Source organism: Pavona decussata, unplaced genomic scaffold (genome assembly GCF_977016875.1).
Source record: "Pavona decussata unplaced genomic scaffold, jaPavDecu1.1 SCAFFOLD_272, whole genome shotgun sequence".
Lineage (NCBI taxonomy): Eukaryota > Metazoa > Cnidaria > Anthozoa > Scleractinia > Agariciidae > Pavona > Pavona decussata.
Window position 1 is genome coordinate 1,679,200 of NW_028145674.1, and position 26,202 is coordinate 1,705,401.

The following is a 26,202-nucleotide window of genomic DNA, read 5'->3' on the forward strand; positions in this document are numbered from 1 at the left end:
ATAAACGAACTGGTCAGCGGCTAAGGAAAAACTGGACAGCATGTCAACATGGTAACATGCATTGGCTTACCTTGCCTAACGACTGAATTATTTAAAAATAATCAGGGACTTTAAGAAACCAAGACGGCAACGCCAACGAAAACTTTACTTGAAAATAGAAGTTCGCGTTACTTGCACTACTTCGCGGTTGCTCCAATTCGTTCAACTCAGTGTACAATGTGGCCGAACTATCTAGTAACAGAACAAATAAGAACGGCGGTTAAGTTGAGACAGAGAATGAAAATTTTACCTTCATGTGGTCACGTTCTCCACTAAACCTCGAATTTGTCATTTCACGCTGTTAATTGGCAAGGTACGGCGAAGAAATGTACGGAAATTTATGACGCACGTGCAGACCCTTTGTTGTGTCTACGGCTTCTAGAGAAGCGTAGACACTATGTCATCGGGTTGAGTGAAAGAGTGTAAGAGTGTAAATGCCACAGGACTCCCAAGTGGAATCCTATCGAAAACCGTCGCTAACCCTAGACTGACCGAGATCTAAGTGATTGTATTTCCGGATCAGGACAATGGCGACAATACGGTAAATGATGTTTTCCGATGTTGATTTACTTTTTACAAATAGTTTAAGTGATGATTTGAACCAGAATTCTGTAACTTTTGTAATTTTCATCGCAAACGTGCCCGAATTTACTGCGAGTGATCGCTTTGAACAAACACGGAGTGTCTTCAAATTTTACATGCGTGTTTGCACGCACGCCAGAAAAACTGAAAGTTTTGGCCTCTAATAGCAAATGCATAGTTTATTTCAATAAAATGTTTTGTTGGAAAAGCTTTTTGTTGATTTTTGTGTCTTTGTCAATTCATATATGCGTTTGAGAAGCGACAGATGCGTAATCAAGGACAATTTGCATAAGCGGGTTGAAATTTGATATGCCAAAGGTCTTCATCAACATGCCGTGAATTTTAGCAATTTTTGCGTTCAAGTGTGTTTTTCGGCAAATGATTAATAGTAACGATATTATTTTACGTCAGAAAACATTTGTTTACTCATTCCAGTTTAATATACCGTTAATTTTGGAAGCCAACGATATTTATTTATCTATTGTGCATTTTAAACCTCTCTAGGGAAAAGTTAATTTATGCGAAAACTATGGAAACGGGACAGGAGTCAAAGGGTTAAAGAATGATACTTGCCTTTCATAAGTTCAGTATAGATTAATTAATAGTTTCTGTTGCATTTTATGCCTACGTTTCAGATTAGAGCTTTGCTTTCAGTACTTTATGTTTAGAACTTTACTGCATTGCTTTAGTACAAAGTTGTGGTTCACGGTGTAAGATTATATAATATACTGTTTATGTTAGAATAAAGTCACATTTCTCTTCTTACAAAATGTTTGTGGTAAACGATACCAGCTTAATCTCAATCTCACCAGTATTCTGTGCAACATTTTTACAACCATTTTTTTTTTTATCTCTATCCTATTTCCACTCCTCCCTCTTCGTTTTCATTTCAGTCTTATTTCCCTTTTCTTCAATTCTTTTATATCACATTCCTATACCATAACTGCAGTAGACACATGCAGTCTGAGTATGGCGTTTCGTTGCGGACAAAAATCCCCCAACAAAAAAAAAGTGACTTACTTGGAGAAATAAACAGTGAGGTTAAAAAAATGAGGTCGATTAATTGAAAATTTAACTTCAAAAAAAAAATAATGGTCCACAATTTAAAAAAAAATTTATATCGAAGTCTAAAAATTGAGTCGAGTTTCTAGAAAATATGTCTGACGCAAAAAGCCAGTCAACCGGAAAAATCAACACCGAAAAAAAAAAAACAGTAGTCGAGAGGAAGCGGAAACTGATTTGCGCTTCAACCGGAAGTAAGGAGCATATCCTTTTATGGTATTACAGGAACTGATGGGCTATGCATACGGGAATGTGAGAATTCTTCGCGCGGGAAATCCTCAAAGCAGCAAACATGGCCGGTAACTCGCAATCTGCGAGTTCTGTCCAACAAATTGTCAATGCGGTCCTTAACAACTTGAACCGCTTGCCCCAACAAGAAAATCAAACCTCAGCAACAAGTACTTCCAATGATAACGAGGTGTCAGTGACTTCTGAACTAAACCGGGCCTTCCGAATACCACGGGCATCAACAAGCGCAAACGTGCAAGCAATTTTGCCGTCGACGGTGGCATCTATAAGAGCTGTTGAGAGTAACTTTTCAGCCACTTCCAATTACGGAAGGACCGGAAGAGATTCTGAAAGACGAGGGAGATCACGGTCCCACAATGGGCGTTTTCAGCCATACCGTCCCCGCGGAAACCAAAGATCAACACGAGATGTGGCTGAACCAAGTGTGTTTTACAAAGACGTCTGTCTTCTCGGTTGTCCTGAATGGGAAAAGGTTCCGCGTGGAGAAGTTAAAGCGGATTTGATAAGGAAAAACCACTACATTGATGCGTGGCCAGTGATTAAAGACTGGAGTGCGGAAACTTTGACGGCGGAGATCAATAATCTTTTTGGATCTGTTCTGAAAAACCCAAGTGGTGATAATGTGAGGTGAGCTAATTTAGAAGTACCGTCAAAAATAAAAAAAATAAAAAGTGCGTTTGAAGTTGACTGCATAAAAAAAGCAAAGATGTTTTAGTTATAATTTAAATTTGCAGCTTATAAAGGTCCGAAATTACAGCACGCACAACAAAAATGGCGCCTAGTATTTCGGTTTCTTGTCACTAATGAGTGAAATAAAATTATTACTTAACGCTGATTGGTTAAGAGAGAGGACCCTTTACCGAGGGTTCTAAAGAGGGTAAAGGTGAACTTGGCTAAGCACCTGGGCCCTAATCCAAGATAATAAGATAAGATAAGGAGTTTATTTCTCAATCCACAAATGTTGTTCAACACTGATATTCTGCAGAATTTCAGATTAGAGAGGGTGAATCATGCAAAGCAAAATACACCAAAAGAAACTTCCATGCAAAAGTTAAAAACTACAACCAAAGTGTATGCTAATCCTGAATTAAGTTAAAAATGGTCTTTCAAAAAAACAGGGCCCTGGTGGGTTTGTTTTCTGTGGTTGGAGAAATTCACTTATGGTGGTCAAGTTCCTCAACTTTGTTTGCTATATTTACAACTCCCTGCAACCTGAAGAAAGGAGCAAATTGTTTGTGGTTTGCAAGTAGTGTCGAACAGGGCCCAGGTACTCCTAGGTACTCAAAACACCTTTTTGTGGGGCAAAACAAAGTGAAGGACACAACATAGCACTGAGTATATTTGTTTGTACTACTTAGGTATGCATTTAGGTATGTAAAGAAAGATAAGTGTCAGAATGTGACATAAATGTTCAAAGGCACTTTCATAATCAATACTGGTGCGAATGATAAATGCCTAATAATCAGGTAACATTCCTTGTTGTTTCACATGCGCAGTTAGATTGATGGACCTGAGCATTTAAAATTTTTTTTTATTAATTTATCACCAGACCCATGCCATCCAATTCCAAGGAAGTGTGGGGTAAATATGTTTCTTCAACTAATGGTAACCTTTAAGTTTTGTTTTATTCAGATTTGAGTTTGTCAAGAGCATTGGTTCCAACATTTTACCCATAAAGCTGCAGGCCGGCCAGGAACTGAATGCAAAAGTACTAAAGCACATTACAGGAACAAGTCCAATATATGTTAGAGCATTGGAGGAAATTAATGGCAGAGAGGAAGTGAGAATGAAAATAATAATGAGTAATAATAATAAAAAAAATTAACAGTCTGCACATTCCCAGGGTTGTACGTAACAGCTAGTAACTCTGCTGTGAAACAAAACTCAGAGAAAACTCTAAAAGTGAGTTGGTATATAAAATTTCTGCAAAATATGAACCCAGGTTCAAAATCACCAAATTAAGTTGTTGCAAACATTTTCATGTAATAAGGTAGTGTCAAACAAGGGGGATAGTACACTGATTATAATGTTCTGTTACAGCTTGAAGAGGATTCTAATGTAGAGCTCAATTGTGACATCAGACAATTTGTGGTACCCACATGTGGCAGAGAGTCAACACCTTCAGCCATTGTAGCTGGTAACCTAGAAAGCAGTTCCTCTTTTACTGATGTTCATCAAAGGGAAAGCACCCCTCCTACTGGACAGCCATTAAACAGTACCATGATCAAGCAACAACTGGAAGCCATGTTTCCCCAGGCTTCAAAAGAAGTTATAATGCAAGCTGTTTCCACTTCCCAGAGTGTGGCTGATGCTATTGACAAGCTGTTACAATCCACCTCTGGATCATTGAGGGTGAATGGTAAGAATAAGTACTTATATTGCATCAGAAATAAACCAGTTGGTATGACATCAGAACTGTAAGTGCGTGTTAAAACAAGTGACGATCAACAAAATAGCTAAATCTTAATTCAACATTAATGAATGCTGAAACCCTTTATTCTCATATTTCCAATAACAACAAAAGAGGCATGTTATTAAACAATTAAAGGCATCATAAGGGCAAAACTCTGAGACGTTTCATGTGTGTTTCAATCATAATCCCCATTTAATTTTATTCCATTATTTTTTAAGTTACACATTATACTTAACACATCAATCAATTTCCAGATCATTCAGCAGATGTTGCAGAAAATGCTTCACTCATCAGTGCAGTATCAGGTACGAGTAATTGATCTCTTTATTTAAGAACTTAATAACACTAGCTATAGAAATGCAATCAGTCAAAATGATTTTAAAATTAATTAAGGATGGACATCTGGTAGTTTCATCAGATTATCAGCACAAATTCAATCAGGTGATTTTTCTCACCTATCACAATGGAATAGTTAACATGACTTAATTAATTTTGTGAATCCTGGAGGCATTAGTTACCAAAGCCAAACAAATTGTCTTGAATGTTCTCATAACTATTGACATTATTCACCTTAACAGCAGCCTCTGCCTTTGCCAAAATTACGAAAACTAAAAAATCCCTCTTTCTACTTTTCTGTAATGTAGCAACCAGTGAGACCTTCAGCATTGCAGAAAGTTACCCACTTAGTATGCCACATCTGGACCCGTATGATGCACTAAAGATGCATAAATCCAAAGTTGTCATTCCATGTAACCAGGACATCTCTATTGACCGTCAGTCTGGTATTGTACTAAGAGACCTGTTCAAAAAGCTAAAGCGAGGAATGTTAGATACGAGAAAGGTTCCGGATGTAACGTTTGTGAGAGAAGAAGGGATTGATGCCGAAGGGCTAACAAAGGAATTCTTCAGCCTCGTCATGAATGCGCTGGCTGGTGGCACAGGGGGCTATGTGTTATTTGAAGGAGAAACTGATCACCTTGTTCCAGTTAACAGTGAAGAATTTTATCAAAGTGGCTTTTTCAAGTATGCTGGCCAGCTTATCGGCATGTCAGTGCTCCACAGCAATGTTGGTCTGGTGGGGCTATCGAGAGCTCTTACCACTTATATGATAACAGAGGATCTTGGGTTAGCAAGCTGTCATTTGTCAGTGAAAGACATTCCTGATTACTACACACAACAGGCTGTGACGGAGGTATGGAAATGTGTTCTAATGATTCAAAATATTTTTGTAATTAAACTTTACAATACATTTCTATTCAATGATCAATGACATCAATGAGTAATCAGTCGGTAATCAATGAGTAATCTGTTGATTAATCATGAGTATTGCCAATACTCAATGAGTAATCAATGACTGATTGAAGCCACAAAAATTTTTGGGCCACTGATTTGTTATGTCTGGACTTGGGTATAGTGATATTTCTTTTCAATTCTTAGGAAGTTGTTGAGGGGTGGGGGGTTGGGTTGTTAAGTGAGCTGCAGAACCATGTGTGGAACAAACCAGGCTGGAAGTTAAGTTTTTTCAAAAAAATTGGGTGGCGCTATGTGTGCTACATCCACACTGGCTAAAGCTGACATATTCTTACCTGTTGTTGATAATCTTGAAACGTTTTTTTCAAAGAAGGATCCTCACTTTGGTTAAGTTTTTTATGAATAAAAAACAGACCCACTTATCATAACATTTATGTAAATGTATGAAAATCATACCTGTGAACTGCAGATGAAATGTGAGTGAAATTGTCATCCTGTCAGTGGCTTTATCAACTTACTTTAAGCAGTTTACCATGCCCACAGAATCTTTGAATTTAATTTCTTTCCCCAGTACACTTTCTCTTATGCATTGCCACCTGACCTTCATGTATACATTATGTGACAGTGACTGTCAATACCACAAGAATAATTTGCATTGTATACAATACAATACAATAGTTTATTGACACTCCCCATGAGGGTTTTTCAGTGACAATTTTACAATACATAAATTAATATTAAAACAATATTTACAGTAGTTACAATACCTAAATAAAAAGTAATTAAAAAAAAAACTAGCTAAAAATTGGAGAGGGGGTAGCTTGGCGTAAAAAGTCTTTCTGGAGGTACTTTCTTAAATTACACTTAAAACTATTCAAACACTGGCTAAGCTTAATTGCAGATGGTAAGTTATTCCATATATTAACAATTCTGTATTCTGTATTTTTTTGGTAGTTGCATGAAGAGAGTGATCCAGAAAGGCTGCAGCAACTCATGGTGCGTGACGATATAGCCATGCTGCTCTACCAGTCTGGCTTTGGAAATGAACACCTCACATTGGAAACTAAATGCAAAGCTGTACAGTGCATATTGTTCAACCAAGTATTTAAATCACGGCGTGACCAAATTGCAGATTTGATGGCAGGCCTGAATTCCCTTGGCATTTTAGAGCTTCTACGGACAAATGAGTCTTGCAGAGCCTTGGTGTTCCCACTGCAGTCTGAAGTACAAAACTCAGAAGGTGATGTTCTTGGGTTGTTGGATTATGAAGATGACCTTTCAGAGCAGGAAGAGCAGGTTAAGCTCTGGTTTGAGGAATATGTGAAATTACTTGCAAGAGGTAACTTGAATGTGTTACTTTTTATTTTATACTGGGGTTCATACATATTTTTTTAATCTGGTCAACTCAGTTGTACTTGAGTTAAGGACGGTGCCTACTATTCTTAGTGCGCATATGTTCTGCGCATCTCAAGATACTCAGGTTTCCTATGGGTGGTGCCTACTAATACAGGGATATTTTTGCGTGGTCTAAAACTATACAGAGAAAAAAGAACTTAGCAAATGCTTTTGGTATCTCGAAAGAAAATTGGGGGGGGTAACCATGCATTTTTCAGAGATAATTAAACTTCAATTTAGGAAAAAATCCCATACATTGCTTCTTTGTTTGGCACTTTTTTGAGATATTATTGCTTTATTATCTCTGCAAAATGCATGGTTACCCCCAGTTTTCATTTTGGATTCCAATAGGCCTTGCTAAAATCTGCTTTTCCCGCATAGCCATAAACCGCACAAAAATACTTTGATATTAGTAGGCACCGTCCTTAATCCCAGGTCTTAGAAGCATAATAATTTTTCATTATATTGCCACCAAAAAATGTGTAGTCCCCCACCCCCCACAAAATGGCCCCTGAGTAGAGCCGAAAGTTATTTATAATCAGATTCTTGTTGTGTGGTTAATTTACAGATGTCAACAACCAGGAATCAAACTGCAGTGAAGTTGCAGTAACTCCCAAGTTGAATGACCTCATTCAATTTGTCTGTGGACACCCCCATGTTCCAAAAGCTGGTGACTTAATTAAAGTCAGGTTTACAAGAGCAAGTCTACCTGATGCAGAGTCTTGTTTTAATACTATCAAGTTACCAAGACACCACCAAGATTACCACAGTTTTAGGAGGGCAATGAATGTTGCTATTAACTGCCAGAACCAAGGTTATGGTCGTGGCTAAAATTTAAGTCAAGACTGTTGAACATCCAATGTTTGATTGTTGATCAAAGTATGAACAGTGTTACAGTTACATATTTACAAAAAAATTCAAACATGGGGAATGATTTCACTCACACATTGTTGAAACTCCTGTACTGATAGACAATGTAATTTTGAAAGTTATGTTTTAATCTTGACATGTTGGGTTAATGTTAACAGTTTGAATCAAGCTGGTATTTATGTGATACTGTAAGCCTGAGAGACATACTTCAATGGTTAAACCTTTTCCTCAGTGGTATTCATTGAGTTGTAACTTGCAAAATGCCTTCTTTATACATGTATATGCATGTGTAGCTCTGCCTTAATAAATATTTTTACAGTTACTGGAAAATAGTAATAAACAAGGTACATGTCTTGGACAGGGGTGGAAGGGGACTCCCTTACATGGGCTACAAAATGCCACTGGACAGGGTTTAACTTCAGGGCTGTCGTTAGAAGCTGGCAACTGGCTTTAATAGCTGGCTACTAATAGTAAAATCAACCAGCTTCCTCAGTCTGAAAATGCTCGATTTTTGACCTGCTACTATCTCTGAGAGACCATCTTCTGAAAACCTTAATGACAGCCCTGGGCTTTAAACATTTTACTTTGGAACAGGATGTGATAATTCTTTCAAATGTTTGGAACAGACTATCATTTTAATCAACCTGTGACTCGGTATTTTGTTAGGGATACATGTTTCACTTACTTGACACTGAAAGCAAAAAGGACTTGTGTATCGATAAATTTAAAAAAAGTGATCTTACTCTATTAGAGAAATGGTCTGGAATAGACTATATGTTTATTGTATTGAGTCTGGAACAGTGTATCTTTTTTTAGAATTAAGTCTGGAACAGGGTTCCAAAATAACAAATTTGCAGTCTTGTACATGGTGACTGTAAGGGTTCTTATGGCTCAGTAGCACACTCCCATCCATCTTCCAGGTACATGTATAAGCGGTATCAATATGTTATTGGTACATCCTCCTTTTGCATAACTTTTACTGCCTCAGTGAGTAACAAAGTCATGTATTACATGCACATCAATTCAACAGTGAAGGTAAAGTTTGAAATGCAAGATATTCAAAGATGCCAAGTCCACTACGTCTCAACAACTGTCACTCAATTAATTAAGCTGAGTCATCAATAAAGGAATGGATGATTTCTAAGGCCATCAGGTAACAGAAAATCCCATTTTGAGATTCGCCTCTAGATTGATTGATCATATTTTGAATAAGGTGCAATTGGTCTGCACTCAAATGCAAGGCTGAGGGTGGCACTCTAATGCTGTATTCCTCTGCCTCTGGAACAGGGCCTTCCTCATCTACACCATAGTTAGAATAATCTATAGAAGCATCAAGTAGGTCTTGGACAGCAGTGTAGTTTGAATGTTGCAAAGTTACCATCCCGCTTACCCACAACTGCCGAGGGGACAAGTTTCTTTCCGTTGTGACAGGATGACTGTTCCATTCAGCAGTAAACTCATCAAGCGCCTGGTTAATTAAATCTAGGTAAACAAGTTGCAAACAGTACAGATGTACCTCATTAGTAGAGCAGAGGAAGCCATTTCGTTCAAGATACAAAAATATGTTTAGAAATCTGGAAACAACTATTCGATTGACGTCCTTCCATAGTCGTTCTATTCTCTGGTTATGGACTGAAGTACCAGTGATGATGCTGCCACGATTAAGTCCCCTTGTCTCTAGCATGTATCTTGCAACTTCAAAGTTCTCCATCCCTAGGTCGCAGCGAACCCGAGAAGGGAGGTTGTACTTTACAACTGCTTCTCGAAAATAGTTTAATACAGTTGTTGCTCTGTTATTGGTTGATGCATGGAGAAAAACAATAAGGCGTGAAAAGCCATCTATGCCACCATGAATGACTATGCGATAGGGTTCAATCAATTTATGATTGCCATCAATATGCCTGAGGAACAAACCAAACAGTAAAATTTAACATCAATAGGTTACTAACAGAACTGAATGGCCAGTATTCCAACACTGAAGACAACTCATCAACTCTTCCCTACTTATCTAGGAAGATCGAAGGGTCTTTGCTGACAGGGTAATCTGGAGGGTAACTTCTTTTAAAATACACAGTATTGGGGTATGTTTTTCACTATGTTTTTTTCAGAAATAAACACCAGCCCCCTCTAACACATAATTAACAAACAGTCCCTTTCCAGTGTCAAGGGTAGGTCAGTGGCATAGGCGAACCATCCTTTACCACTTAAGATAGACCGTAGTTCTTTCTGACTGCGTTTATATGTTGGGTCATTTTTGGTAATAAGCTTGACTGAAATTTTTCTGTAAATCCTCACCTTCGCGGTTAACATAATTTGATAAGTGCATAAAGTCGGAAGTGAAATGGCAACTCTTACCACAGAGAATTTGGGCAGGGGACATTGTAGCTTCTTCGGATTATCCTCCTTGCATTTCTCAGGGTAGTTGTAACAGGATCTACCCTGCGAAGGGACTGAAGCACGCGAATCCTCTGAACTACCAACCCACGTTGTCTCAGTGATCCTTGGACCATTCTAAGGCCTGCTGATGGAGTTACTTCCCGTACTTGGCGAACCAAGTTATCTAGCTCAGTATCTGATAAGTTTGAAAATTCTCTTCCAACGACACTCATACCAAATTCATGTCGCCGTCGTCGCAAAGTCCTATCCGAAACTCTTAAAATGCGAGCAATATCATTCCAGCAGAATCCACAATCTCTGTGAAGTGCATCCAATTGTTCGCGATATATTGCTAGCCGAGGTCGCCCTTGTGAATCAGATCGTTCAAGATAGAGAATCCCATTTTGCCCTTCATTTTCATCATCTTCATTCCAATGGACAAAGCAACGTTGCTGAAAATGAGCTCGTAGACTACTTGTTCGACTGAGCAGGTGGTTTAACTGAGCGATGCAGGTTTGCTGCGAATCTGCTTGCCCATACACCTCACAATCGACGGACCAAAAATTCTGAGGTATCATAAGAAGCTGAAATCAACTGTTCTTCTGAACTTTCTATCAGCCTTCCCAAAGAAAGAAAGAAGTCTTCAAAGTTGGGAAGCCAACGCGCCATTTTGTTTCTGACCGCGCGTAGCCTAACGTAGCCCACACATCACTTCCTGTGATACCATATAAGGATATGCTCCTTACATCCGGTTGAGGCGCAAATCAGTTTCCGCTTCCTCTCGACTAGTGTTTTTTTTTCGGTGTTGATTTTTCCGGTTGACTGGCTTTTTGCGTCAGACATATTTTCTTGAAACTCGACTCAATTTTTAGACTTCGATATAAATTTTTTCTTAAATTGTGGACCATTATTTTTTTTTGAAGTTAAATTTTCAATTAATCGACCTCATTTTTTTAACCTCACTGTTTATTTCTCTAAGTAAGTCACTTTTTTTTGTTGGGGGATTTTTGTCCGCAACGAAACGCCATATCTGAGACTGCCTATTTTTTTTTTCTTATGAAATCCTATTGTTTTGTGACGCGGTCTCGTTGCCGTCGCCGTTATAAAGGACCTGCCGTAGTAGCTTCTTAATGTCCCTAATATTATATTATACTGGTACCGCGGTGCAGTTCTGTGGAACAGTTATAGTAATATTTATAATGATATCGACCACGAGAAGTTCCTTTTTTTCTGAGATAGTGAAGGGGATGAACCACGCGAGCGAGCGCGAAAATTTAGGACCCTGGAAACGAGGTTGGTGAAAGTGACTTCCGCGAGGAGACGCCACGCGCGGAGGGCAATTTTCTCGCGCGCTCGCGTAGTTCACTTGTTTTATTTGGCCTGTTCCAAACGTTGCGCTACTGCCGTGCCGAACTAAATTCAAGGATTTCATTCGACTTGAACACGGCAGTAGCACGACGTTTGAAACCATTTAGTTCGACTGTATTAAGTTTGGCACGGCTATTTAACACGGCAGGCCCTGCTGTCGTGACGTACGGCAGTAGAGCGACTTGGTCTCAAACGGTGTGCTATTGCCGTCCCGAACCAAATTCATAAATTATTTTAATGTATTTTGGGTTAATTTGCTCGTTCTACGCATTTCTTTATTTTAGAATTTGGCGCGACTGATGAAGTTCGGCAGGGCAGTAGCACGACGTTTGAAACAGGCCTTACCTCTAAGAAAAATAAGGGATTGCTCGTAGTCTAATAATGATAAAGCGCAAAAATGTAAATAGAGTCCGACAGACATTTGGCATAGCGGCAAAAATGGCGGCCAATAAAATTCTTCTATTTTCATGAAAGTTAACCTTACTTGCCGCGATAGCATGTGAAAAATTCAACAGACGTTTTACTCTAAAACGAGGTTAGTAGGGCTAATTAATATCTATCAAAAACAAAAAATAAATCGGCCGTCATGTACGTGCCTTGTGCGAATAGCCTCTATTGTAAATATATTGTAAATTTTTAGACAATTTCTAGTATGATCGTGTAAAATTGTTTTTGCTGTTATAGTAATTGTATCTATGTTTTTTGCTGTTACAGTAATTGTATCTATATACGTTAAAAAGGCTCCCAGAGTTCTCATGTCAGGCAATTCTTTGAGACGAACATCTTAAGTAATGGTATAAAAATTTAAGGATAACTTCTCCTCCCATGAATATGAGACGAAACTCGATTTGTTCAGTGCCGTTGTCGAGCATAACTCCTCTTTACTCGCTTCAGTTGCGAAAACGCCTCCAGGAGGAGAAGGGAGAAGCAAAACGAGGTTTAGCTTAAACAGGCCGATGGAATGAAATTGGACTGCGATACTCCGCTCGATACTCGTCAAATACTTCCCGTTCTCTCAAACGTCCAAACACCAACAGTCTGTGATGTAATTGGAGCTAGTGTGACTACTGAACACTTAATTATACTTAACTGACTAAAACACAACTTTTGTTCCTTTTTTCCAGTTTTAATGTCGATCAATAGAGCCCATATGGCTTGTATCAACTTTTCTCTTTAGCAAAAATAGACGTTTAATTCAAGTCATTCTAAAACTAGATGCAATATTAAATAAATAACCCGCACACATTTTGCGAAAACAAATTTTCCCTGCATGTGTAATAAAAGAGTAGAAAAAGCTCACGTTGCAATCATGACGTGATACTTTAAACTATGGAATACAAACTGAACGTTATTTATCAAACAATCTGATTAGTTACTAAAGTATTGCCTCATTCCCTTTAATGAACGGACTATACCAAATGGACAATGGCTAGTTTCACTACCATTGTTTGAAAACATAGGATCTTGAAAGGGCCATTTCCGAGTTGCTTTAAACCTGGTTATGAAAGCGAGGCTTCGTGTATAGTTTATATTATGAAAATTAATTTCCATTCATCTTCAAACAAAACCAAAAAAGAAAGAAAAGCTTTGCACTTAGCCTCTCTTTCGTAATGAGGTTCAAAGCAAGTCTAAAATGGCCCATTCATTGTATGAAGATGAAGACTGACTGCATTCAACTGTAATGGTATTGTAATCGTTACATGATTGGTAGCATACAAAAAACACATTGAGAATTTTAGTGTAACACAGCTTCCTTTTTTTTTCTAAATTTTTACTTCAATTGTCAAGAAACATTTTTCATTCCAAACTGAGGAAATCCTTTCATAAAACCACTCAAATGTACAACTCGTATCGCCAATATTTACCAACGACTTATTAGCTGGCACAACTATAGTAAAATTGGAAGGACAAGGACGAATGTATGCACATTCACAGTTAGATTTTTTCTTTAGAAGATGGAGTACTTTTCACATATTCTTTTTCGTTAACTATCAAGAAAACATTTCTTATTCTAAAAGGACAAAAATCTTTTTAGTTGGAAATCTGACGTGACATCTTTAAAATTATAAAACAAACGACAAACCATAAAGGCGATTGAAAGTCACATCTTCTGCTTGGGCTTATGCTTTCATCATTTCCTAGTGCCACGAACGCGTATCCACGACAGACATCTTAAGCAGACGATCTTGAGACTCATCACTCTCCCTTTTTTTCCAAGATTAATAAACTCAAAAAATATCAGCGGTACACCAATCGAAACGCATAAAAGATTTCCAATCTCTGGAACACTCGAAGGGTCAACAACAGACTCATTCACTGTTAAACTGTTTCAAAACATTCTACAAAATTAAGAAATAATTATTGTTGAGGACTAATCATCCTTAAAACAAGTAAAACGCCACTACTCTTGTGCAGATGTGAGAAGGAAGAACAATAGGTATTCGGAGGGCACGCCATTTTCAATTGGTTTCCATATTCATCGCCCTTTCTAACTTGGTCAGTGTAGAAAGTAGTGAGCAGACGTTTACAGCTAAGCGCTGAGCAAGCCTAACCAACTGATTGATACTGCATTCATTCCTTTTTAGAGAATATTAGCAAATGGGTACAAGAACTTTAACCTTTAGTATCACAGTCCCTTGTATGTAAATATACCCTTGTAGCCAAATTAGGTCTACTCCTCAGTCTTCAGTCGGCGTTTTACACTGACCGCTTACTGAACAAAGGTCACGAAATGGAAAGACTCTCTTCCTTCCTGGGCCCAGAACCAAGCCCCAATACTTAAATGTAGACCTCAGTGCTTTCTCCATCGAGCGACAAGAGCTCAAACGAGTCACGCCTAGCAACGCCTTCATCCTTACGAACTTGTTCAATGTCAGGAGAAATTTTCCTAGAGCTGTTCACTTGGAATCTAGAGGGTGGCGTGGTCAAAACGCTCGGGGGTGGAGAAGGGTCCGTGACGCCGTAATTCGGGTACTCTGTCGTCACGAGCGGTTGGTCTTCTCTCTGAGGGTTCGTGGCATCATCTGAGGGCTTGGCAACATTAAACTACGAAGGAAAGATACGCGTCAGCGTAGTGTGTGTGTAGACGTCTTCTGTTTTCCTCCTTGGTTAGCCGAGGAAGAAAGTAGAAGACGCTTGCGAGCAGGTTGGTGTCAGCGTATTGAAACAGTTTTCAAGGCGCCTTTAAACGAAAAGTAGAACTCTGCAACCTGTGCGGGTTGGAAAATAGGAACGTTTACCATTTCCAAAAAAACAACAACAACAAACCACGAAATCACGTCCGCTCGGGCTGTAAATGGAACACCACTTTTTTTGGCTCGTCCCGGGGAAAAATTTCCGAGAAACAGAATTCCGAAAAGGTGGTCCCGTTTTGTCGGTTGCGACATTCTAAATGTTTTGCGTTCCACTTACATGCTTCGCATCTTTCGCACAAGTTCCAGATCTTTGGGTTTCATGGCCATGATAAACATGGTCTCGACCGAAATGACAGTTTTTTTTTTTTTTTTTTGCGTAAATGGAGACACGTTCTATACGAACGGAAGTTTCCAACCGAAATGTCCAATTTTATTTTGGTAATCCAAAATATATGTGAGTTGAATTAAATTGAATTAAACAACGTTCTACAACATACAAGGACTTACCCTTGACTTTGGCATGTCCAGCGGCTTGGAAGGTTCCACGCTTTCTGTTGCAACGCTATCATATGCTGCTGAATTATCTACACCAGGAGCCTGGGTAGGGGTTTTAACCGCAAACCTTGAGTTTCCAGATGCCTTTTTCCTTGGAGAAGGCGAAGTTGAATGTTCTTTTGAAGACTGAGCCTCAGCAGTTTTCGCAGATTTAACCGCAAATCTCGAATTCCCGGGTGATGTACCACCCGACTCTTTGCTTTCAACAGGTGACAACGAAACTGGCGCAACTTGAGCTGAATTGTCCTCCGCAGGAATTTGGACTGCGGTGTCGACGGAAAACCTCAAGGCAGCGAACTTATTTCTTAAAGGGAACTCCGCTGATCGCTGAGGAGTCACTGACTCCAAAGGAATAGAAGGCGCATCTTCAGGAGACCTTGTTAACGGATCGGACATTTCCCGAAACGCATCATATCTCCTTTCGTGATCTGGAGAAGTTGGTGCAGAGCGGCTCATTCGAGAGACAGGTAAGTATGGAAACTGGCGACGGAAAGTAGGTGGACTATCAGTGCATGCTAAAGGAGATATGGGAAGGACCCGCGGACGGGAAGGATTTTCGGGCGGTGATGACGGCACGTTTTTGGCGTGATTTGTCGGAGGGCCGAATAAATCTTTTAGGGAAGAAGGCATAGAGCCAGATTTCGGTTGGTTAGTCTGAGAGGGACTAGATCCGTCCGTTTGATCGAGCGTTCTATCTGGCTGACTGCCGAAAAGATTCGCTAGACTCGGTGGAACATCGCCTTTCTTCTTCTTACCATTACTTAAATCTGTACCTGGAGAATTCTTAAGTTCTTCACAAATTTCTTCAGGGAACCCACTCGGATCCACGTCAGACGCGTCCAGAGAACTGGTTGCAGTCCCCGACGAACGCCGAGAACCAGATCTACTGTCTGAAACCATCAAAGGAGTATTCTCATCTAACATCCACTCGGGCCGAGAAAAGTCCGAAGGCGCCGAAAGCGATATCGGAGATACCAAAACACCGTCTTCTCGATCAGAGTCGTCGTGACTGTCAGATAAGCCCTGTGTTTCTTTAGAGAACCAAACCTTTTTGGACTCGCGCGAATCGCGTCCACTGCCGTCCATCCCCTGAGCTCTGAAAAACTCCTGAGCAAGCGAGGCGCGCGAGTTACTTGTGGTCAGGGTGTCGCTATTGGACCTCTTCAACTTCATCCCCGGAAGTATGGTTGTGCTTCCGGTCATTCCGCGTCGTGCCAAGTCCTCCAGGCGAGTAGCAGTTTCCGGGTAGAGAGCGTGCTTCCGATGGGCCTCGTCTGGGATTTCCTCACCATGATCCACTCTGCGGAAGCTCGGTCTCCTGAGGATGGGCTTTCTTTTCTGGGGCGCTTTCACAGGCTGGACTATTTTGGGCGGATTAGGTCCGTCATCACTGTCGCTACTACTGTCCAGCTGTGCTGTGTCCCTTCCTTTGGCTTTAGTAGTCACAGTGAAACGGCCGACGGTGAAGATTCTGTTTGTAAGAAGGGAGTGAGCCGTCCAGTCCTCCAGCTGAAGAAAAGATAACAATGTCATCAGAGAAAAAACATGGGCGATTGTTATCAGTTAGCAGCCGACAATTTGACAACCTGTACGGGTCATGTGTGATTCGTGGTACATGGGAAGAACGGAGTGACTTACATGAATAAATCACGGCAACAGACATCTACTTGGACATACAGTCATACATTATATGTGAGACTAAACGGGATGGGCTGACCAATGCTGATAAGACATGGAAACGTTTTTGGTACATTGCAAGTAAATGTAAATTGAGGAATATCTCTTATGAAATCCTAATACCAAAGAACAAATTCCCCTATCTTGTCCCCATACTTTTCTTATAAAGGTACTGGGGAGAAGTTGTTGAAATATCATATAAAAATCACCTTGGGTAATCATATCCTTAATTCTCATTACTCTAGGTTTCAGTAAGCATTGATGTAACAAGGAGAAAATTGATGTTGATCACTCATCAAGCCTAGATTCAGTATATCGAACGCGTAGTTTGACTTATTGGGACTACCGTCCGCTTAGCCCCTCATCTAATAGAACCACTACGAAGTGTAGCGACCTTGTCACGGGGACTGCTGTGTTTCGGTCAAAACTGCGTCAAAAATTTGACAAAATACCTTCGTTAAATCATGAAACTGCTCTCGGAGTACGCAAACAAAAAAGGGTATACTTGTAACTAGGCTGCGAACGCAGCGACAGCCGGAAATACGTCTGCGTTAGCAGGCTAACTTGTAACAGACAAAAGAGAATGCGTTGGGAAAGGATTATTGCTCATCGTGGTAGAACATAAAAATATTAAAATAAAATAATCGTTTGTCCCACCATATAGTCAATAGAGTTGTAGATCGTGCCGTTTCTAAGCACGATCACTCGACGTTATCGCCCGATGAAGATTATCAGTAAGCATACGAAACGTCGCGATCTACAACTCAAATGATAAGTTCTTCCTTCCTTTTGCTTTTCCATTTTTTTTTTCTTTCTTTTTTGCCTGCTATCTAGAACCTAAATTAGCCAGGGAGCTAACAAGACAACCTAATGGTTTATTTAGCTTCCTTGCTTTGCACATTAATTTAACTATAATAATTAATTTAATTTATATAACACCACTAAAAGATTGTAAGAATCAACATGTAAATAGAAAAAAAAGCACAAATAAACATTATTGTTATCGTTATTGTTATTGACCACATTGTGAGACAAACGATTATTTTATTTATTTAAACCCGGAGAATTCCTTCGAAATTATGATACTAGACTAAGGCTTGAAGTATGCTCACCTGTCCAAGATTAATATCATCTTCAGATATCCCATCGAACGGATCATCTAACACGTCCTGAACACCTTGCAACGTACCAAAGATGAATGATGTCAGCACTGCAATGTAATAAGGACTCCACGTGTTTCCCGACTTCATGCCCATATGCACGTAATACGGTGATAGCACGATGGGCATGAGGAAAATAAACACCTTAGTGAATGACCGAATGGTCCGCGGAGAGCGGTATTCCCTGACTACACGGAGCCTCTCAAACGAATGGCACATCAAACTGTGGATTAGAAAAGGGAACAAGACACGTCAAGCTTCGCTTAGAAAGCCTAAAGAGGATCAGTCTACCGACTGAGGCACGAGGCCAGACGGGGGCAAGTCGTGGGTAATTATGGTGGTAATTACAGCAATCTGAATTTGAAGGGTAACCGGAATGAATGTTGTGAGTGCCGCTAGCACTAAGGACACAAGTGGTCACAGATTTGAGAATTTCAACTCTGCAAAGCATTTTCGCCTATTACCGTTAACCTAAACCTTTCCCAGAAGAACGCAATTCAACTTATCCTGAGTAAACTTTATTCCGCTCATTCTCCTATAAAGGGGCAGAATGAACGGAGTACATTGTACTATTCTGTTCATTGCGCTAACAGAATACATGTAGGTCCCAAAAGAACACCAATTCGTCCCTGAGCGAATTAGCGGGATATCAGAGAAACAGCGAGTAGGTGACCAGAGTTAAATTGGAAAAAGAAAAGAGAGACTAGTGAACATTACAGTGTATTTTATATTTTCAATTCACGTTTCTTTTTTTCTATGCAACTCACTTGTGATAGTGTATGAGTCTGGTAATAAGAGGTGAACTGTGAGGTAGACTTGATGCTCTCATCTTATCATTCAACTGACTTATATCACTCAGATCTTCATAAATAACCTGGAAATTAAACACACACATTGCAGTTAGATTAATACAGAATCCGGCCTGAAGATCTCTGTTTCATAAAACATTTTGACAACAGGGTTCTTGTCTTACTTTATGGTTTTCATGTTAGTATTAGTGAGACCTTCATACCACATGTTTAGAAAAGAGATACATGTAAACAGCTGAGATTCAGCAGAGCTGTTTTACTTGTCTGGAAAACTGTTTTCGGTACCTGTTGCCCAAAATATTGGGGAGAACCTGCCTCCCCCAAGCCACACTGGGTGTTTACATAGCACCGGATGTTCTCCGGAAGGAAACAGCTATTTCTCAAAGCCTGAAACTTATGTGACAGGACTGAAAGACAGTATAGGTAGCTGTAAATCTTGTAAATTGGCTGCAATTTCACGGTTGGCAGTATCACAGGATGGCAGAAAATACAATAAATATTTCACCCTGTGATTTACTTTTTACTGGGGTGAGCCATACGTGACTTGGTAAAGTTATAAATAAATTACTCATATCAACCTGTGGTCTTGTCACGAAGGTCTTCAGACAATGTTTATTGAAACAACTGTACATGTATACTCACGCATACAATAACATTATACTTTGGATTTTACAGTTGATATCTAAATGTGCAAGCTTGCAAAAGGTAAAACAGTTTATCAATCAAAAAAAAAAAAAACAGTTTCAGCATCATCATGAAAAGTGAGTTGTACAATGTAATGTATCAAGATTATTGTGTCACATACATGTAGCTGCCAATCACGACGTTTCGACCGCTATACTGCTGGTCTTCGTCAGGTTGACTGGCTGACTATCAATGTACATGAAAGTAAATATAGCGCCTTGATGGTAATTGGCACAATTATTTATTGCAATCCTTGCTTTGGTTGTAACTGTTGGTCATTGCAGTGATTGAAGGATTTTGATCCTTGTTGTACAGACTACACACTGTTCCCTCAGGGAACTAATCTGTCTTTCAGATTTAAAACTGTTCAAAAAATCCAGCTTCGTAGTCAGAACACTACAATATTCAAATAAAAGTCTCAACTTACTGTTAAAATATAATTCCTTCTTTCTACTTTCTCAGTCAACAGATACTCTTTGATATTCAACACCAGACCTTTTAATTTCATATTTACAGTCTTCAGAAAATCAGTTGGTAAACCTAGAAAAACAAAAATATTATAACAAATTACAATAATTATGATAAAATTAATAATTTACATTTTATATATCACACATACTTATGTAGAATTGACCAGGGCAGGGTAATATACTGCAGTCGCTTGAGCTTCAAACTCAGATCGTTCAGATTCATTGTTTTCATTTAGCATTTCGTTACACTGTTAGTACTTCTTCTTATACGCCAAATTGTATACAAGTTCATGTAGGTATTTTAGTGAACATTATTTTTCTCTGTTCTCTGCAGAGGCTCCTTCATACAAAAAGGAGCGCAAAGTGGAAATGGAGAAAAAAAGTAGCCCTGTCCCCCATGCTGTTCATTACTTCACTCACGCTCTCTAGTCCCTTATTTGTCTCTGTTCCACCCCCACGCTCCTCATTATTTCACTCTCTCTATTTGCCTCATCTTGAGTGCAAAAGAGGCCTATACAGAGAAGAGAGGTGCACATTTCATAAAAGAATGTTATCTGCAGCTAAAGAACTTTGCCTTGTAGTGCATGTGAGTATAGCATTCTTTGTAGCTAAGCAGTCATTAATCTGCAGGTGATGAAAACAATTTTTGAAACTTCTATAGCATCTTGATCAAAGCAGGAGAAAAAATATCTGTGACAACAATACATTAATTATTTTATTGATGGATGAGTGTATAATTCATTGAGCAATACAGGCAAACTTGGAAAAAGGAAATCTGAGTGCTCCCATTAGGAGTCAAACCTGCTGTGTGACCTTCTGATTACTGTTCGGATGCTCTACTACTGAGCTACAGGAGATAACTTTCCTACATGTATATACACTGTAGCTAACTGTGGTAGTGCATCCCAACTGGTAATCGGAAGGTCATACGTTCGACTCCTGTTGGGAGAACTCTGATTCCTTTTAGTATGCCTCTGTCACTTACTGAAAAACTGAATACATCTATCAATAAATGTATCCTTATCCCTAGGCTTAAAACAAAACATCACATTTCTTTTATAATAAAAATTATTGAATGAAAATCTTTCCTGGCAATACCAGGGTTCAATACACAGTACATTTGTGTTTAATCAATTTATGCCAAACAGGTCATTTCTAATACCTCTACATTTGTCAGTTAGGCAAATTGCATGTAATTTCAATGGGTTCTGTTGTTATGAACCCTAATTATTAATGCTCAACGAAATAAAATCAATGCTAAAAGGGGCTGCAATAAAAGTTTGCAATTGGAAGAAATATGAAACCAGTGTTATTCATGTAAAATTATTTTGGTTCCACAGTACTACTTGAGATTAATTTTACCAACATCAAAGAAACAGACTTCTGAGATTAATTACATGAAACGCAGTACCTGCAGCTTGAATCCAATCCCTATGACAGAAAAACAGTACCACAAGAGCACCTTTAAATTGGGCTAAATCTTCAAGAACCCTCTCACGTCGCTGGAAGTCAGCTGTTGGCAGAGAAATTTAATAAAAGTGACATCTTGTCAGAGAGCTGTCATTAGTAGCAGTCATCCACACCTTCAGGTAAGTGGACGGCTCGCTCTCAACCCTTGGCCTTGCATATCTTTGTGAGACAAAAATAATGTCTTGCACCTACACTTTTGGCCAAAAAAATAAGGGGTGCCCAGGTCCCCCTTGACCCTCCGGTAGGTCCGCCACTGGCTAGTTGCCTGCAGCCAGCTACTACATGTATGGCTGGCAACTGGACAACTGGTAACTATGGCTGGAGGGGAGATCATTGGCCTCTGAGATATTGAAAATGACTGAAACACAACCAGAATGGGCAACTTTCTAAATGGTCTAGGGAGTAGGACCACCCTTGCATCAGGAGCTCGGCTACTACCAGCTTTTTTTTCTTGTAAATCCCTGGCATTTCCTTCAGCAACCATTACTTGTCTAGAGTCAAGTACTTGGATTAAGACAGTTTATGACAGATTATGACATTATTCCAGAAAAGGGAGGGCTCTCGCATCAGAAACCAGATAAAGGTGGTCCCCTGATATAACAAATTAATTAAAATGGAAAATTTTGAAGAGATCAATGCCTATTGACCCATACATCTGTTGACTTACATGTAGGTGACAATGAGCACAAGTCATTTATGCTGGAAGGTTTATTGTAAAATACAACATCGTTAACATGAGCTCTTTAAGGCAAGATCTTTTCAGTATAGTTATGGTATATGCGGTCATTAGCTAAAAAGCCTCAAAATCCAGCACTTCATGCATGTATATCTTTCATCAGTGATTTGTTATTTATTTTATTATTTTTTTTTACAGAAAATTTAAACTAGTTAATTATTAATGATCTCCAACCTGAATTAAATAATTAAACAGCAACTAAATACCAGAATACAAATTATAACACAAAATAATACAACTGTTGGGATTAAGAACTCACCATTAATGGAAAAGGCCAAAGGAAATACAATTGGTGAAACAAAGATACTCATGTGGACATCAAAATCCAGACCTGGCATTTGAAAAAAAAAACATATCCAATGAGATGTGAAGATGGTATTAATTTAAAAAAATCTTAAATATTACGCATCCTACATTGTATGTAAATTGTATGCAGTTAAATGCAATTACATGTAACAACAAAGAGTGCTAGTGTGGCAGTTGTGGTCAGTACATGATGCAAATTACATATTATGTGTATATGCCAGGATTCCATGTGAGTCTTGGATTGAAGCGCGCTTTGTAGTGGGAAGGGTGAGCATGTGTTGACCATGTTTGCACTTCATAAAAGGTTATTTCCCCTTCCCTCCTCACCCTTTCTACTGTTTTTATCAGTGCGGCAGGTGCCTGTCTTCCTTACTGAGTGGGGGCTAATGGCTGGCATTCCCTTCAAAAAAGAATTGCCAGACATAGGAGTGGTCCTACCAATTAATAGTGGATACACCTGGATGTCTTAGGCACCCAACTTCCGTTTAGTGATGCAGTTGTTAAGATTCTCTTATTAAATTTTCCTAACCTTTTTTTTTTGAGCCTAGCATTTCTTAGAAGGGGTATCACTTAAGGAGAAGAAGTCTACAAGTACAACTATGTACAGAGTGTCAGAACTCAAGTCATTTTTAATAAGTTTATCCACAAACACCTTTCCACCAAGAATTAAGTTCAAAAATGCAGTCAGATAGGAAATTCATCTCATTAGCAATGACTGCATTGTGTTAACAAATATTTGTGAAAGTAAACAATGCAAGTGGTATCATTCACCATGACATTTTTTTTTTATATGCAATGGTTTTATTTAACATCTAATGGTTATTACATTCATCCTTTTACATAATCTAGTAAATCAGGTATACAAGTAATCATTATACTTACCAAATCTCTGACAAATAAATGTCGCAAGAGCTGTTCATAAAAAACAACAACAACAAAATAACATTAAAAACAAACATATTACTTCAACGCCTCTTATTGTTTTGGTAACTGCAATGGTTGTTTAATCAAGAAAAGCAATTTATTGACAGTGAAAGGCTAAGACAACAATTAAAATGTGCACAAACAACCTCGTGCCCAGAGTCCTCAGGCTCTATAGCCAGTGGTTGGTTGCCAGGAGAGACTCTGGAGAATTTGAAAAAATTTAAATTTTTTGATTGGCTGCCCTGTAACGGCTTGCATTGTTTTATCGCAGAAATCCTGTGGTAATTAAATTACAGTACCCTTCAGTCTTCTGGCGACCAACTGCTGGCCAAAGAGCCTCAGGACTCTGGATACGAGATTGTAGAACAAAGAAAATGACAGTGATGATGCTCAATAGCAGGCTTTTTTTGAAATATTAAAATTCCACAAGGGCCAGAGAACAGTCACACAGGAAATGAATAATTAATTTTTAAACACAATAATTTTTAATTTGCTTTGTTTGTGTCCTCTTAGCCTCGTTGTGAAGATCAATTTTGATATATCGAAAGAAGCCTAATAATTAGACTATATATCCAGCAACTGTGGCAATCTAGAGGAGACTGGGACCAAGCATGGTCATACTGAAGATGAGCTTTGTAATGGCTGATTAGTTTTGCTGTAGTTCTATATACCTCTAAGTAGAAAAGGGGACTTCATCCATTTATAGGATTTATACCTCTAAAGGGGGGAAAGTCATAAGGACTTTCACAGAACAATAATTAAATTTAGTTGGAAACTGGAACTATTAAAAAGATCCAGGGGTAATCACAAGACAGTCACTTATAAATACAAATGGGCAAACGTCCAAATTTGGAGCCCGTAGGATAATAATTATACACCACTAGCGGTGTATGCGATCAATGCTCACCTGCTAGGACCATTTGAAGAACGACTATTATCGTTAAATTCTGTATAAAGCTTCTTATAACCTGGAAAGTGAAAATGGTTTCATTTGAGGTAATACGATAGCAGTCATGTATCTAATTGCAGCTACAGTCTGCTGTAAGTTGTCTGGCCTGGACAAGTAAATTAAGTTACACAAACTAACTTTATAGGATCACAGTGATTTCGTCTTACGCTTTTGTCGATGAACAATTTCTTGATCTGGTAAAGCTTTCCACTGATCCCTGTGCGTTTCGACCTTCTTGTTTCGCTCCACTTGTAGATGTCAGCTCTGCCATCTTCGATGTAATCCAACGTGCTGAGAATGCTCGTTTTGCTAACATGGTACGCCATTCCACGATGCCAGTAGGATACGCACTAAAAACTTCACCAAATGTTTTAAAATGGAGTCTTCCAGAGCTGATAGCTCTGTGTGAGGAGCAGATGCACGTATTTGCACAACTGCAGGAAGATTATTTCGCCTCGAACATGATCAGTACCCGTATCGCGGCAATATGTTTACCGTCATCCGATCTTATTTTGCGAAGGCATGCTGACCAGCAGGAAAAGGACTGGGAATAGGTCATAACAGTAGTTTCCAGATCTCTATTTGCACTTTATGAAACAAACAAACAAATAAATAAATAGATAAATAAATAAATAAACAAACAAACATACAGTGATAATAAATTTTTTGAAGCGCTAATAATAATAATAATAATAATAATAATAATAATAATAATAATAATTTATTGATTTCCCTCGCGCAGCCTAAAGGCTGAATTACAGGGATCACGGTCAGTGACATGCTCCAAATCCGAAAAGTTGCTCAAAAGTTGCCGAGCAACTTCGGGACAGCCCTAACAATAATACAGGACACTACGGTATAAAGACAGTCAAATAAATAATTATATAAATATGATTAGAAGCACTAAATAACAGAGAAACCATAACAGAGAATAGGATTACAACTGGTCTTGATACTTAATGGTGCAGAAATCTGCGAACCACTGTGTCGTGCAAACACGTTCGCCTGATCGGAGGCAGTATGGCCTGTCAATTGACACTTGAGAACAGGAGACGACAGCCAGTCACGCTTGATACAATTTGTGCAAGCCTCTTCCCTTCTCTGGGAAAGGGCAGTGATGCCAGATTGAATTAGGGCATCTTTATAGTGACAGTTCGGCAGAATGATGCGTAGGGACCTTTTTGGTGGGTTAGCTTTCATGGTGTATAGCATGGCATAAAAGAGTAACCAGAATGTGGTCTCTTTGGGAACCCGTTTTTTGGAAAGGGAAGTGCGCTTATTTGAATTCCTTGGCTCCCTCCAGTCTCCTAGCGTTCTCCTTAAATTTCATTTTACGGAATCTGAACTAAAGATATCTAGTAAACCAATCTCGTACCCAGAGTCTTCAGGCTTTTTGGTCAGCGGGACTCTGGGGACATCAAATTTCTACGGTAAAACAATGGCAACCGTTACGGAACAGCCAATCAAAAAAATTGAATTTTTTCGATGTCCCCAGAGTCTTCCCGGCGTTGCCCCGCTGACCAAAAAGGCTAAAGACTCTGGGTACGAGATTGCTAGTAAACCAATCTCGTACCCAGAGTCCTCAGGCTCTTTGGTCAGCGGGTAGGCGCCAGGAGAGAATCTGGAGAATTCGAAAAAATTTAAATTTTTTGATTGGCTGATCTGTATAAGCTCCGTAACGGCTTCCATTGTTTTACCGCAGAAATCCTGCGGTAATAAAATT

General features: G+C 39.1%; 3 protein-coding genes across 3 annotated transcripts; 1 reads left to right on the plus strand and 2 right to left on the minus strand.

Annotated features, from left to right (window-relative positions):
* The first annotated feature begins 1,784 nt into the window (after positions 1 to 1,784).
* On the plus strand, positions 1,785 to 8,358 carry LOC146455671 (uncharacterized). The gene is made up of 7 exons (XM_085094062.1): positions 1,785 to 2,559; positions 3,565 to 3,712; positions 3,973 to 4,291; positions 4,600 to 4,650; positions 4,990 to 5,537; positions 6,551 to 6,935; positions 7,560 to 8,358. Exons 1-7 carry the CDS (start codon positions 1,976 to 1,978, stop codon positions 7,820 to 7,822), a joined length of 2,298 nt encoding a protein of 765 aa, XP_084950188.1. The 5' UTR covers positions 1,785 to 1,975; the 3' UTR covers positions 7,823 to 8,358.
* Positions 8,359 to 8,368: 10 nt separating this feature from the next.
* Positions 8,369 to 10,815, minus strand: LOC146455672 (uncharacterized). Its single transcript, XM_085094086.1, has 2 exons — positions 10,217 to 10,815; positions 8,369 to 9,762 (listed from the first exon to the last, which is right to left on the minus strand). The coding sequence occupies exons 1-2, from the start codon at positions 10,813 to 10,815 to the stop codon at positions 8,967 to 8,969; spliced, it is 1,395 nt and encodes a 464-aa protein (XP_084950212.1). The 3' UTR covers positions 8,369 to 8,966.
* Positions 10,816 to 11,461: 646 nt separating this feature from the next.
* LOC146455673 (uncharacterized) lies at positions 11,462 to 24,985 on the minus strand. The gene is made up of 10 exons (XM_085094052.1): positions 24,647 to 24,985; positions 24,438 to 24,498; positions 23,489 to 23,518; positions 22,560 to 22,631; positions 21,506 to 21,607; positions 20,052 to 20,164; positions 18,899 to 19,005; positions 18,084 to 18,354; positions 15,247 to 16,803; positions 11,462 to 14,650 (listed from the first exon to the last, which is right to left on the minus strand). The coding sequence occupies exons 1-10, from the start codon at positions 24,803 to 24,805 to the stop codon at positions 14,384 to 14,386; spliced, it is 2,739 nt and encodes a 912-aa protein (XP_084950178.1). The 5' UTR covers positions 24,806 to 24,985; the 3' UTR covers positions 11,462 to 14,383.
* Positions 24,986 to 26,202: the final 1,217 nt, after the last annotated feature.